The sequence below is a fragment of the Ostrinia furnacalis genome, unplaced genomic scaffold (genome assembly GCF_004193835.3).
Source record: "Ostrinia furnacalis isolate ACB-3 unplaced genomic scaffold, ASM419383v2 OfSCF0095, whole genome shotgun sequence".
Taxonomy (NCBI): domain Eukaryota; kingdom Metazoa; phylum Arthropoda; class Insecta; order Lepidoptera; family Crambidae; genus Ostrinia; species Ostrinia furnacalis.
The window spans coordinates 168626-183451 of NW_021130334.1; the positions used below are offsets into that span (position 1 = coordinate 168626).

General features: G+C 46.2%; 1 protein-coding gene across 1 annotated transcript; it reads left to right on the top strand.

Annotated features, from left to right (window-relative positions):
• Positions 1-100: 100 nt before the first annotated feature.
• LOC114352010 (nucleolar complex protein 4 homolog B) lies at positions 101-13834 on the top strand. Its single transcript, XM_028303433.1, has 10 exons — positions 101-272; positions 366-474; positions 1206-1408; positions 1951-2081; positions 2367-2512; positions 3588-3785; positions 7262-7433; positions 9064-9236; positions 9927-10117; positions 13488-13834. Exons 1-10 carry the CDS (start codon positions 147-149, stop codon positions 13605-13607), a joined length of 1569 nt encoding a protein of 522 aa, XP_028159234.1. The 5' UTR covers positions 101-146; the 3' UTR covers positions 13608-13834.
• The last annotated feature ends 992 nt before the right edge of the window (positions 13835-14826 follow it).

Sequence of the window (14826 nt, forward strand, 5' to 3'; positions counted from 1 at the left end):
TACCAGCACCAAAAACTCAAGAGTAGGCTGTCCGGCACCATTGCATGCACTCAACACGGCACGGCATGCGTGTTTTTAAATCTGTGACCGCATGTTAATTTTTCTCAAGTTGTCAGCTTGTGTGACAAATTCTTTCCAATACAAAAATGGCTGTCGCTGTGCAACAAAATTTACTAAAAATGGTTTCAGCGCAGCTACGCAACAAAGCAAACGAGTTTTTAAACTCTAGAAAATATGCCAATAATCTTGCAGACATCTTGCAAATGTTTGAGGTAAGATAGTACCTTCATAAAGTCTTATAATTTCCTAAACAAAACTGCGTCATAGGTTACAATTTTATAATTGCCTTTTTCCTTTTATTTCAGGCTGTTACAGACAATTACTCGCCGCTACTGCTTACAATTGAAGTCATATTTACAGAATTATTGAGACGCGGAGATTTGATTGAGGAAATTGTCCCATTGAAACCTGCAGGTAAGCTCATTACACTAGCGGTTTTTGAGTATTTGTGGTATTTCCTAGTGCTGTTTGTTCAAAGTAATCGATAAAACACTTTAAAACTCATCTGTTAGTAGTTCCACGGTCACCTTTCATGTTTGTTTATGATTTCAAATAATATTTGATGTTCAGAGAAATGGTCACATTTTGCGACATGTGACGTTATTTGCTTATATAAAAGGCCTGAGCGACCGCAGCCCGTGAATCTTGTGTAATTGCTTTTGTTACCGAACTGAACGCCAGGCTGGTTTTCAATTTATATAAAACTTTATATAATACCAAAGTTTCACCATTGTAGTCCTGCCCAGAGTTATTGTGAGTAAAATTCGCCAACCTTATTTGCAAGTAGTCTCAAGGTCACGGGCGTTTTGTTACTGGCACAATGTGTTTTTAAAACTGCAAGTTAATCATTGGATATTGTTTCTTTACATCAATATTTGATGACATTCTGACTACCCAACTGGTTGATACTTTAAATTTTCACTTACTCATAATGATGGTGTAATAGATTTCATTGCTCACATTAAATATTTAATTTATAAACAGTCCTGATTTTTCATAATCTAACTCAATGTCTAGAAACACAGTAGCATATTAAGCCAAGTTAAAGGAACAGAAATTGTGAGCAGCACCATGTGTAATATCAAACAAACCCATAAAACATTTTACTATACTTGCTCAGTTAAAAAAATGTTTTATCCCAACAGACCACAGCCCGGAAGCAGAATACACAAGATGGCTGCGCGAGTGCTACGAGACAGCGCTGGCCCGCACCCTGGAGTGTGTGACCCGCGGCCGCACCAACTCGCGCCTCCAGGCTCTCGTCACCGCAAGCAAGTTGCTGCAAGAAGAAGGAAAGCACCCACTTGAAAGCTCTTCTGGATACTTCTTCCCATCTATGCGGCTTAAGGTGAGCTAAGATATTTGATCTTTTCAGTATTAAGTACTATCGCCAACAGTGTTAACTGCCCATTGAAAGTCATGTCATCTCGTTCTATCGCAAAGAATCGCCATTTGATTAGAGCGAGAGCAAACACGGAAATGGATAGTTAACAGTGTGGGCGTGTGTACATACCTACTTCTTCTTCTTCATTTGTTGATGGCATTGGACTTGTGTTTTTTCGCCACTGGGGGCACACTGTCTTTACACACCTACATCAATATAATATCAATAAATACCACTTGCACCAGACAGCTTATAAATTTTAACCACTTATTTTTAAATTCACAAACATTTTGAATTTGAAAACACTTGAGTTGTTTAAAATGTATGTATGTACCACAGTTCTGTTTGCTGCATAAATACTGTTTTACACTGTCACAGTCTATGCAGAAAACACTGTATTGTAAAACAGTCTAATGTAGACCTAACAGACCAAAATTTAAAGTGTTTTTCCACCAAATAGTGGAATAAAAGTCAGGAATAGACTAAAAAATGTGTTTTTGTTTCAGAACATCTTCACAGTTCTGCTAGATTCTGAACAATCCATGTCGGCGCCGATAGCTCGTTTCCAGGAGTTCACAGAATACAGAGATGTGCAGCAGTATGGCCTAAAGGTTCTCTCAGCACTTGCATACAGAAAGTAAGACAAACTATTATCTTGATACTCCACTATTGCATGCCGTGGCAACCTATAATTAAGGCAGCACTTAGATTAAGTTAAATACGTTGTAAATATTGATTGTCTTCCAGTGTATGTCTTGTTGGTTGTCCTATTAAATAAATAAAAAAAAAATAAAGATACTTACATTATTATGTAATGCTATAGGCCCGATATCATCTTTTTGCATCATTGCTTTCATCTGCTAGCAGCAGTTTTTTAGCATTATAGAGGTCCAAAATCATTATAATGTCTTTTTTTTTTCAGGTCTCCTACTCCCATTTACATGCAAAACTATCTGGAACTGCTAGACAAACTCCTGGTAACCGAGATACAGTTTGACAACAAGACAAAATCTAATAAAAACAGAGACAACGAAGAGAAGGAGGAAAAGATTCTTTGTGGCTCTGAAGGTAAGTTTGAGTTTATTATGTAACTACACTCGACAGCAAATAAATCGCACCACCCGCGACAAGCATTTTCAAACGTATGCATCCCTACTTCCCACCAATATTGGCACCATTTAAAAGCCTAGTTCTAAACTTCATTTTATTAAAGGAAAGGTTTTTACCCCAAAAATGTGTCTTTACAAGGATCCAGAGTCACTTCTTCAAAAAATAGGTAGTTACGCTATAGCCATTATTTATGACTATAAAACTGTTAAGTTGGGATTAATCGCTATCCATCTGTTAAAGAGGACACGTGTGATCATTATTTGGTTTTATAACAATAAATTTTGGTCTAATTGATCCCAAAGGTGAGCCCAAAGTGAGGTCTTTTTTCAAGTCACATTTATAGTATATGTTAATCATTTATTAAGAAATTAAATGTGTTTTTCTTTAAGGATATTTATTGGGCTTAAAACAATAAAATCAAATCATTTATTTGCATTACATGTAAAAATATGCAAAGTTCAACCAGTACCAGCTATGATAAGATGCAGTGTTGTTATCAATTCACAATGAATATTATTATTAGCTCATAATAATGCATCATTTCGTCAGTTGTGAAATAACCTTGGATTTACAAGTGGAAGTGATTTTAGTTTCATCGCATAATGTTTAGATAATCTGGATTACAATGTAACAGTGATGTTATTACATTTGAGTTGCATAAATAACATTATGTTCACTTGTTAGGTAAATATCAGTTTCTTTTATCAAATAGAGTGAGGTGAATTTTAAAATTTAAATCACTTGTTTTATTGCCTTCCAAATTTTTCATGTGTCGCATGGTGCGTTTGTCCAGCAAAGGCGCTCAGTGAACGTATACGCATCGCAGACGTCGCGATCGCTACACGGAGTTGTCACGGGTCTCAGCTGGGGCATGCTGCGCAATGCATAGCCACATTCCTAAAATACATACCGAAATAACAACCATGTCGCTACTGCACAGCAATCAATAATTACGCCTATGTTGGACAAACACTGGCCTGAAGAGGCCCTTGAAGTAATTATCAATTTACTAATTATTAACTTTTGTCACCAGACAAAGCCCCATTCCCGTACAACCCTGGCGTGTGCCGGCGCTACGCGAACCGCTGTTGGAGCTTTGCGTGCCAGTGGCCGCTATGTGACGATTCCCGTACGCACCGCCGCGCTCTTCTGCTGTTAGTGGAGCGCCTCATGCCGTTACTGGCTAGACCACACCTCGCCACAGACATGCTGTGCGACAGCCTCGACGCTGGTAAGGATACTCACAAGGTATAAATATGGAGCTTTGTGTGCCAGTGGCCGCTGTGTGACGATTCGCGTACACACCGCCGCGCGATTCTGTTGTTAATGGAGCGCCTTATGCCACTACTGGCTAGACCACACCTCGCCACAGATATGCTGTGTGACAGCCTCGACGCCGGTAAGGATACTCTCAAGGCACAAGTATGGAGCTTCGCGTGCCAGTGGCCACTGTGTGACGATTCCCGCACGCATCGCCGCGCGCTTCTGCTGTTAGTGGAGCGCCTCATGCCGCTACTAGCTAGACCGCACCTCGCCACAGATATGCTGTGTGACAGCCTCGACGCCGGAAAGTGCACTCTCAAGCAGGGTTCGAGGATATATATCAAGGGATATATATCAAGATATATATCGGATATATATCCGATATATATCAAGCTGGTTTTGACGATATATATCAATTTTTAATTTTTTTTACTGTATTTGTACTTTTTGACATAAGATTTTTATTTTTTTAGTTGATTTTGCCGTATTTAAGGAAAAATTTTATGTTTTTGCTTTATTTGTCTGATTTTTAGTTTTAAAAACATTAAAAACATGTTTATGTAACACATATGCAATAGTATTCATAAGTAATACAATAAAATAATAGTATGGCTTTCATACAAAATTGATATACAGGGTGTTTGGCGCATCGTGTGCCAAAATGATTTGGCGGATAGAATGGGTCATTTCCTATATTTTCATCCCCCATAACACGTTCCACGCCAGGCGGCTACTTTTATATTAACTTTTTTAATAATTTCACCAAAATACCCAAATCGCGTCATTTAATTTCGATTTAAAAAAAAACTACTAGGCGTAGCCTCAAAGTAAATATTTTGTTTTGACGTGCATTGATGTAGGGTTGCATCAAATCTAAATTTACTGGCAAATATCATCTAGTTTTTTTTTAATTCAGCTTTAAAGTTTTCCGAAAAGTTAAAAATGGACTGAACATTTAAGTTTACATGGCTATAATTTTTTTTTTAAAAGAGATAGCGATCTTCGGATTTTATCAAAACTTCTCTAGTCTATCCCCATTCAAACGGTATACTAATCTTGTTTAAATAATAACAACAACTTCACAAATTCCTTAAATTAGTGCATTGACTCTACTCTGACTGATTTGCGAAATTTGTGTTTATAGCCCCTTTTTGTGTGAATAGCACGTTAAACACCTAACAGGTAAAAAATATTTATCTTATGCAATGTCAAAACCTTTTCCCTATCGTTTTTCAATGTGGATTTCTTGAAATTAAAGACGAAAATTATTATTTTGATCGTTTATTAATTATTACAAATTTTGTTCAAAATGTCCGCCTCGGCAACGTATACTAATTTCGACTGTTGTCGTATGCAACCACATTTCTCTTTTTATAACTACAAAGGCGTTTTCTATTCGTGGATTGGAAGAGATGGCCCTATACAGTGGCCTGCACGTTCCCCAGACTTAACTCCGTTAGATTTTTACATCTGGGGACAAACTAAAGAACTGGTGTACGTAACGGATTCAAACAATAGAAGAACTACAACAACGAATAGAAAACGCCTTTGTAGTAATAAAAAGAGAAATGTGGCTGCATACGACAACAGTCGAAATTAGAAGAAGATGTCGTGAGTGTGTGATACGTTGCCGAGGCGGACATTTTGAACAAAATTTGTAATAATTAATAAACGATCAAAATAATTATTTTCGTCTATAATTTCAAGAAATCCACATTGAAAAACGATAGGGAAACGGTTTTTACATTGCATAAGATAAATAATTTTTACCTGTTAGGTGTTTAACGTGCTATTCACACAAAAAGGGGCTATTAACACAAATTTCGCAAATCAGTCCGAGTAGAGTCAATGCACTAATTTAAGGAATTTGTGAAGTTGTTGTTATTATTTAAACAAGATTAGTATACCGTTTGAATGGGGATAGACTAGAGAAGTTTTGATAAAATCCGAAGACCGCTATCTCTTTTAAAAAAAAAATTATAGCCATGTAAACTTAAATGTTCAGTCCATTTTTAACTTTTCGGAAAACTTTAAAGCTGAATAAAAAAAAAACTAGATGATATTTGCCAGTAAATTTAGATTTGATGCAACCCTACATCAATGCATGTCAAAACAAAATATTTACTTTGAGGCTACGCCTAGTAGTTTTTTTTTAAATCGAAATTAAATGATGCGATTTGGGTATTTTGGTGAAATTATTAAAAAAGTTAATATAAAAGTAGCCGCCTGGCGTGGAACGTGTTATGGGGGATGAAAATATAGGAAATGACCCATTCTATCCGCCAAATCATTTTGGCACACGATGCGCCAAACACCCTGTATATCAAAGTTGATATATATCTGATATATATCATAAATATCCGATATTTTGATATTTATAATAAATATCGGATATTTTCGAACCCTGCTCTCAAGGCACAAATATGGAGCTTTGCCTGCCAATGGCCGCTGTGTGACGATTCCCGCACGCACCGGCGCGCTCTTCTGCTGTTAGTGGAGCGCCTCATGCCGTTACTGGCTAGACCACACCTCGCCACAGATATGCTGTGCGACAGCCTCGACGCCGGTAAGGATACTCTCAAGGCACAAATATCGAGCTTTGTCTGCCAGTGGCCGCTGTGTGACGATTCCCGCACGCACCGCCGCGCGCTTATGTTGTTGGTAGAACGGCTGATGCCACTGCTGGCTAGACCACACCTCGCCACAGATATGCTGTGCGACAGCCTCGACGCCGGTAAGGATACTCTCAAGGCACAAATATCGAGCTTTGTCTGTCAGTGGCCACTGTGTGACGATTCCCGTACACACCGCCGCGCTCTGTTGTTGTTGGTAGAACGGCTGATGCCACTGCTGGCTCGCCCACACCTCGCCACAGATATGCTGTGCGACAGCCTCGACGCCGGTAAGATCCACAGCACATAAAATATTATGCCCTCTCAGTGTTAAGGTTTGGCAGCACAGCGTCCAGAATGGCGGGAGATTGTGAAGAGGCGAGTCCACGAGTTCGAGGAGCGTACGACTGAACTCGACGCGAAGCGCGATGACTTGAAGGCCCGTCCATCTGCCGCCATTCATTATATGTTGGCGGTGTGCTCAGATGCCCTCAATGTGCTACGTAAGCCATCTTCGGGCACACCAGCGCCGCCAAGACAGCTAGGAGTCGGAGTGGTCGCCATGGCCGAAATCGGTCGGATGGATCATCATCATCATTTTAGCATCGGCGATTTAGCAGCTTTTTAGAAGCTGAATGCAGCTACTACTTAAAACGCCAAACGCGTTGATTGAGTCGCATTCCGACAGCCTCAGCCTGAGTACATAGACGAGCGCTGCGTGCCCGCTGGCAAAAGCACGCAAAGCACAAGTGTAAACACGGTAATTTTTTGTCTCGGTCGTACTAAAGCGAACTTTTTAAATTATTTTTGTAAGAATCCTTTTAATTTTCAGGAGGCCCAATAAGCATGCTGGCGCTGCAAGGCGTCCTCGAATTAGTGCGGCGCCACAACATCAGCTACCCAGACATGTACGACCGGCTCTACGCCATGTTCGAGCCAGAAATGTTCGCCACCCGCTACAAGAAGCGCCTCATGCACCTGGCCGACATATTCCTGAGCTCCACGTGAGTATATGAACCTCCTTGGATAGATAGACGAAACTAGCGGCCGCCCGCGACTTCGTACGCGTGGATCCCGTTTTACCCCCTTCATCTATCTTACGCGATTTAGATTTTTTCATACAAATATTTTTTCCCGCTAACTCCCGTTCCCGTGGGAATTTTTCAATATCCTGTTGTAACTAAGCTTTAAGTTTACTAAGGTACCTGCATGCCAAATTTCAAGCGTCTAATTTAAGCATTTTAGATTTTTCATACAAAAGGATTTTCCCGCTAATTCCCGTTCCCGTGGGAATTTCGGGAATTTCTTTCTTAGTGCACCTCTACGGTACCTAAGCTACGTCCCTTCCAATTCCCTTCCTCTCTTCCAATTTCAAGTGCCTACGTCTAACCGTTTAGGCTGTGCGTTGATATGTCAGTCAGTCAGTCAGTTTCTCCTTTTATATATTTAGATAATTGTTAAAATCTTTTTTTCATCTAAGTTTATGTTAGTAGCGGCCTGCAACCAGCGCCTTCCTGCTACCTTTATGAGGTCGTCGGCACGCCTTGGGGGAAACCTATGTCCAGCAGTCCTGTGGCTGAAATGATGATGATGATGAGGCTCATGATAGGAAATAAGAATGAGTTTACCACATTAATGTAGTGGTCGACGATCCCTGTCGAAGTAAAAATTAGCGACTCACGAATCGGTAGAAACGAAACCTTTGGGCTATCTTTATCAAATTAAATAATTATTATGTATATTTAGACATTTCTTCATGAGCTCGTGTTTCCTTTTGTCTATCATCGTCAGCTGAGATTGACATCAAACGCGTCTCCCGTGCAATTTCCAACACGTGATTGTGTTGTCAGTACCATCAACGCTCATTGAGCCGAGTTGGCATATTTGACATTCCATTAACTCATTGTTGTCCAAAAATCGTCCTCCAATTTTTGTTCTAAGTATTAGATACTCAAAAGTTCCGATCTTCCGAATCTAAAATCTATGTAAGTGCCTGCGAAACAGTAAGGCTGGTTTTAGTGTCACGCGGACTGTCAGTGCGGATCGCTCCGCACAGCCGATCTGTATGAACTGCTGGGAGCGGAGCGGTTCCTCCGGACCGCGTTACTCTAAAACGCTCCCTAGAAGTTCATACAGATTAGCGGGTCCGCACCGGACGGTCCGCGTGACACTAAAACCAGCCTGAGGCCTCAGTTTCGAGTTTAGCGGGCAGCGGGGCGGGAGCGGCGACGGCGCGGGAGCGGGGCGGGCAACGCAGACCCGTTCTCGAAACAAGCGGGCAGCTCGCGCGGCGCTTTAGCGGCGAAGTGTTGTGTTCGGGGTTGTGATGTCGAGATATTTGTTTTTATTCGCAAACGAAATGTCTGAACAACGGCGACAATTTTATTTCGATTCAAATTTATTCCTAACGCTCGATTTATTGTGGGCAAAAGAAGGAGTGCGCTGCCCGCTCGTTGCCCGCTCCCGCGCCGCTGTTTTCGAGAACCGGTCTATTTGATTTTACGCATAAGATCCTGCCGCTACCGCCGCCGCCCCGCTGCCCGCTAAATTCGAGGCTGAGGCCTGACAGTGCAATCCGTTCAGTGGTTTAAACCTTTAATTTACAGACATTAATAATGCCGTTTTTTGTTACAGCCATCTGCCTGAAAGCCTGGTAGCAGCGTTCGCCAAGCGTCTGTCGCGGCTGGCGCTGGTCGCCGGCGGCGAGGACGCGGCGGCCCTGCTGCGGCTCGTGGCCAACCTGCTGCTGCGCCACCCGCCGCTCAAGCGGATGCTGTGCAGCGACGACGCGCCGCCGCCCACCATCAGTGAGTGACGTCACAGGTCGCGGCCGCGCCGCCGCCCACCATCAGTGAGTGACGTCACAGGTCGCGGCCGCGCCGCCGCCCTCCATCAGTGAGTGACGTCACAGGGTCGCAGCCGAGTCGCGTCAGCGCGGCTGAGGCTCGTGACCTTTAGTGAGTGATGTCACTAGGTCGCAGAGCCTGTTGGTGACGAGCAAAATAGTATAGCATGGATATCAAATCATGGGCGATGCGACTGAGCTGTCGTGAGGCGCATGAGGACAACGAGCGGCGAACGTTTGCGAACAAATGAGCCATATTCGATTTCACTTCAGCAACAGGGATGTTTCCTGGGTGAAAAAGCAAGAGTTTTAATTAGTCCGTCAGTTAACTTATCAAAAACTACTCGACAGGTATTTTTCACTTTTTGAAAGTAATGAAAATGTAAAGAGATAAAGCGTGCCAAAGTTCTAAAGTAAAGGCCCGTGACGTCAGTGAGTGCGTAAAAGTGCAGCACTTTGTGACGTCGCGCGGAACTTCAACGCACTATAACTTTGTAATTATTTGTTTGATTGACAATTCAAAATATACGTGTCCAATATTTTTTTATATCAAAATTGACGGACTAAAAAAGTTTTTTTAGGAAACTAGCCCACTGAAAAGAAAATGTGTGCTATTTATATTTTGATAATAACATCCAAATCGTCTTTACAGTGTCAAGCGACCCGTACGTAATGGAAGAGACGTGCGCGTCCCGGTCCCGCGCTCTCGGCTCGTCGCTGTGGGAAGTGAGCCTGCTGCGGCGACACCACGTGGCCGCCGTGTGCACTGAGGCCGCGCATGTACTGGCCACAGCGGGCGATCGCGCGCAACCTGTGTCTATGGCCCCGCCTGAAGACGCCACGGTGAGTGCACGCGACTGTAGACCCTAACGCATTGCAATAAGGACCAGACTCGCACCACACCACGTGGCCGCCGTGTGCACTGAGGCCGCGCATGTACTGGCCACAGCGGGCGAGCGCGCGCAGCCCGTGTCTATGGCTCCGCCTGAAGACGCCACGGTGAGTGCACTCGACTCTCGCTCCTAGAGCGCCGCAATAAGGACCAGACTCCCGCGGCACACGTGACACCGCCCTAGGACGCCGCGGTGATTGCACGCGACTGTAGACCCTAGCGCGAGGCAATAAGGACTAGACTCGCACGACACCACGTGCCGCCGTGTGCACTGAGGCCGCGCATGTACTGGCCGCGGCGGGCGATCGCGCGCAGCCCGTGTCTATGGCCCCGCCTGAAGACGCTACGGTGAGTGCAACTGTAGACCCTAGCGCGGTGCAATAAGGATCAAACTCTCGCGGCACACTAGGCCCCGCCTGAAGACGCCGCGGTGAATGCACGCGATTGTAGACCCTAGCACCCTGCAATAAGGATCAACCTGCTGCGGCGACACTACGTGGCCGCCGTGTGCACTGAGGCCGCGCATGTACTGGCCACAGCGGGCGATCGCGCGCAACCCGTGTCTATGGCTCCGCCTGAGGATGCCACGGTGAGTGCACGCCAGTGTAGACCGTAGCTTCACGTAACAAGGACCAGACTCCCGCGGCACACTTGGCACGTTGGCACCGCCTGAGGCGGCCGCGTTGAATGCACGCGACTGTCGCCCCTAGCGCGCCGCAACAAGGATTAGACTCGCACGACACCACGTGGCCGCCGTGTGCACTGAGGCCGCGCATGTGCTGGCCACAGCGGGCGATCGGGCGCAACCGGTGTCTATGGCCCCGCCTGAAGATGCCACGGTGAGTGCAACTGTAGACCCTAGCGCGGTGCTATAAGGGCCAGACTCCTGCGGCACGTTTGGCACCGCCTGAGGCGACCGCGTTGAGTGCACTTGACTCTCGTCCCTAGCGCGTCGCAACAAGGGCTGGAATCCTGCGATACCACGTGGCCGCCGTGTGCACTGAGGCCGCGCATGTACTGGCCACAGCGGGCGAGCGCGCGCAACCAGTGTCTATGGCCCCGCCTGAAGACGCCACGGTGAGTGCACGCGACTGTAGACCCTAGTTCCCCGTAACAAGGTCCGACCTTCTGCAGCACATGTGACTCCGCCCGAGGACGCCACGGTGAATGCAGGCGACTGTAGACCCTAGCGCACTGCAACAAGGACTAGACTCCCTCGGCACCACGTGGCCGCCGTGTGCACTGAGGCCGCGCATGTACTGGCCACAGCGGGCGATCGCGCTCAGCCCGTGTCTATGGCCCCGCCCGAAGACGCTACGGTGAGTGCACGCGACTGTAGACCCTAGTAGTCCGCAATAAGGGCTGGAATCCCGCGGCACCACTTGGCTCCGCCTGATACGCCACGGTGAATGCACGCGACTCTCGTTCCTAGCGCGCCGCAATAAGGGCTGGAATCCTGCGATACCACGTGGCCGCTGTGTGCACTGAGGCCGCGCATGTTCTGGCCACAGCGGGCGATCGCGCTCAGCCCGTGTCTATGGCCCCGCCTGAAGATGCCACGGTAAGTGCACGCGATTGTAGACCCTAGCGCCTTGCAACAAGGACCAGACTCCCGCGGTACACGGCTCCGCTCGAGGACGCCACAGTAAGTACACGCGATTGCAAAAACTAGCGCGCTGCAACAAAGACCAGACTCGCACGACACCACGTGGCCGCCGTGTGCACTGAGGCCGCTCATGTGCTGGCCACAGCGAGCGATCGCGCGCAACCAGTGTCTATGGCCCCGCCTGAAGACGCCACGGTGAGTGCGACTGTAGACCCTAGCGCGTTGCAACAAGGATCAGACTCCTGCGGCACGTTTGGCACCGCCTGAGGACGCCACAGCCCACATTGAATGCACTTGACTCTCGACCCTAGCGCCCTGCAATAAGGATCAACCTCCTGTGGCACACGTGGCCGCCGTGTGCACTGAGGCCGCGCATGTACTGGCCACAGCGAGCGATCGCGCGCAACCAGTGTCTATGGCCCCGCCTGAAAACGCCACGGTGAGTACACGTGATTGTAGACCCAAGCGCGTTGCAATAAGGATCAAACTCCCGTGACACACGTGGCCCCGTTTGAGGATGCCACGGTGAATGCACGCGACTCGTTCCTAGCGCGCCGCAATAAGGACCAGACTCCCGTGACACCACGTGGCCGCCGTGTGCACTAAGGCCGCTCATGTACTAGCCACAGCGGGCGATCGCGCGCAACCAGTGTATATGGCCCCGCCTGAAGATGCCACGGTAAGTGCACGCGATTGAAGACCCTAGCGCCAGGAAACAAGGATCAGACTCCCGCGACACACTTGGCACCGTCTGAAGACGCCACGGTGAGTGCGACTGTAGACCCTAGCGCGGTGCAACAAGGATCAGATTCGCGCGACACCACGTGGCCGCCGTGTGCACTGAGGCCGCGCATGTACTGGCCACAGCGGGCGATCGCGCGCAGCCCGTGTCTATGGCCCCGCCTGAAGACGCCACGGTGAGTACATGCGACTATCGTCCCTAGTGGTCCGCAATAAGGGCTGGAATCCCGCGGCACCACTTGGCACCGCCTGATACGCTACGGTGAATGCACGCGACTCTCGTTCCTAGCGTCCTGCAACAAGGACCAGACTCGCGCGACACCACATGGCCGCCGTGTGCACTAAGGCCGCTCATGTACTAGCCACAGCGGGCGAGCGCGCGCAACCAGTGTCTATGGCCCCGCCTGAAGACGCCACGGTGAGTGCAACTGTATACTCTAGCGCGCTGCAACAAGGACTAGACTCGTCAGAATCCGTCGGTGATACCACGTGGCCGCGGTGTGCACTGAGGCCGCGCATGTACTGGCCACGGCGGGCGATCGCGCGCAACCCGTGTCTATGGCCCCGCCTGAAGATGCCACGGTGAGTCCACGTGACTAGACCCTAGCGCGTTGCAACAAGGTCTGATCCTTGTTGCAACGCGTTAGGGTCTACAATCGCGTGCACAAGTTGCCGCCGCGGGCGAGCGGGCGCAATCGCTGTCAATGGCCCCGCCCCATGACGCCGCAGTGAGTGCACGTGACTCTCGCTCCTAGCGCGGCTGCTACAAGAAACAATACCCTGTGGAAGCGCGTGGCCTCTAAACTAAAACACAATCTAAAGCCGCAAAACAATTTATGAAAGAAAATTCCACGAATCACCTTTTTTGAGCTCCACCCTAAGTCTTCGTGTACATGAACGCACATGATCACACACCTAGATCTCTTGAACTGATAGTATTTAAAAATTCAAACACTTTTATTATCTTCACACAGCTCTTCGACGCAGAACTCAAGAAGAGGTTCAAAACGATCGAGATGAACTTCATCCGGCCTCAAGGGATGACGTCACCTTCTGGCGAACGCGTCCTCCAGTTCTGGGAGCTGATGGCTTGAAGTCCCCACGCCTCGCAACGGTGGACAGGTAAAGGATGCATTTCGAATCCGAGACTTTGTATGGCCATTAAGAATTTGCAATCGTTATTTATTCTTTTGTTGTGTGAATTATAGTTTACAATTCAATGGGGACGAAAATCTGGAACTGATCAGTAGGTCTAGACAGGTGGCACTTTTGAACGAAGCGAAAATCGAATCCGTTTACAGAGCGATGTAACTCTATACAAAAACGCACCGAGCGCGGATTGTATGTGAGCGCGCCAATACGTATATACAAAATTCGGGGCAACTCCCCGCTAATCAACGCAAAATTTTGTCAGTGTGTGCATGCGCGCCGCATACGTGTTGGCGCGCTCACATACAAACCGCGCTCGGGCGTTTCTATGAAGATGACCTACTCATTTGTATTTACTCTGTTACAACTGTCACGTTTTGCCACTTGTCTATGTTTGTTGACTGCGTTTTTATCCGTTTATCCTGCAGGCCGGAGTAATAAATCATGATGTATAATTTTCCGCGAAATGCAATCTATTGAATTAATGACCAAAATATACATGAAGTATCGTGCACCAAAGAGAAAAAGAATCCCCGCCCCATTGGATCCTCTCGTTTGGTTTCTAACAAGTATTATACAATATTGATTGGAGCGAGACTCGATTCTAAGATGCAGATTTGTGCAATCGTTTACAATATTGGTTATTTAAGTAAAAATTTACATTGGGGACCGAAGATATTCGTTTCGTATTATAATAAGATTAAATAACTTAGAATTTGGTTTAGTCTATCTACTTTAGCACGATAATTAATATATGAAAGCAAATCAATTTTTGTGATACTTTTTACTGACAGTAGTCAATAAAATCATTTTTATTGTGTAGCTAAATTCTTTTGTTAATTATGATTATTTTGACAAGCTTATGGTTTAAAACCTGTTTTTTGTATATTGATAGAAGTTTGGATTTTCAAATTTACATTAGCCATCCATTTATGTGTCGTGCAAAATGCTCTATATTAGCATAATTCGTGTTTTCCATTGTATAATCTATGCATGTTAATATAATGCAATGAATAAAGTGTTTATTAGTGGCAAAATGACTGTACCAATATTGGAAATAAGTCATCATTGGAATTACTGTCATCCCCGCATGTATTAAAAACATACAACCAACGTAATCAATACAGCAAGTCGAAACTTTATTCACTAAGGGCCGATTTTTCA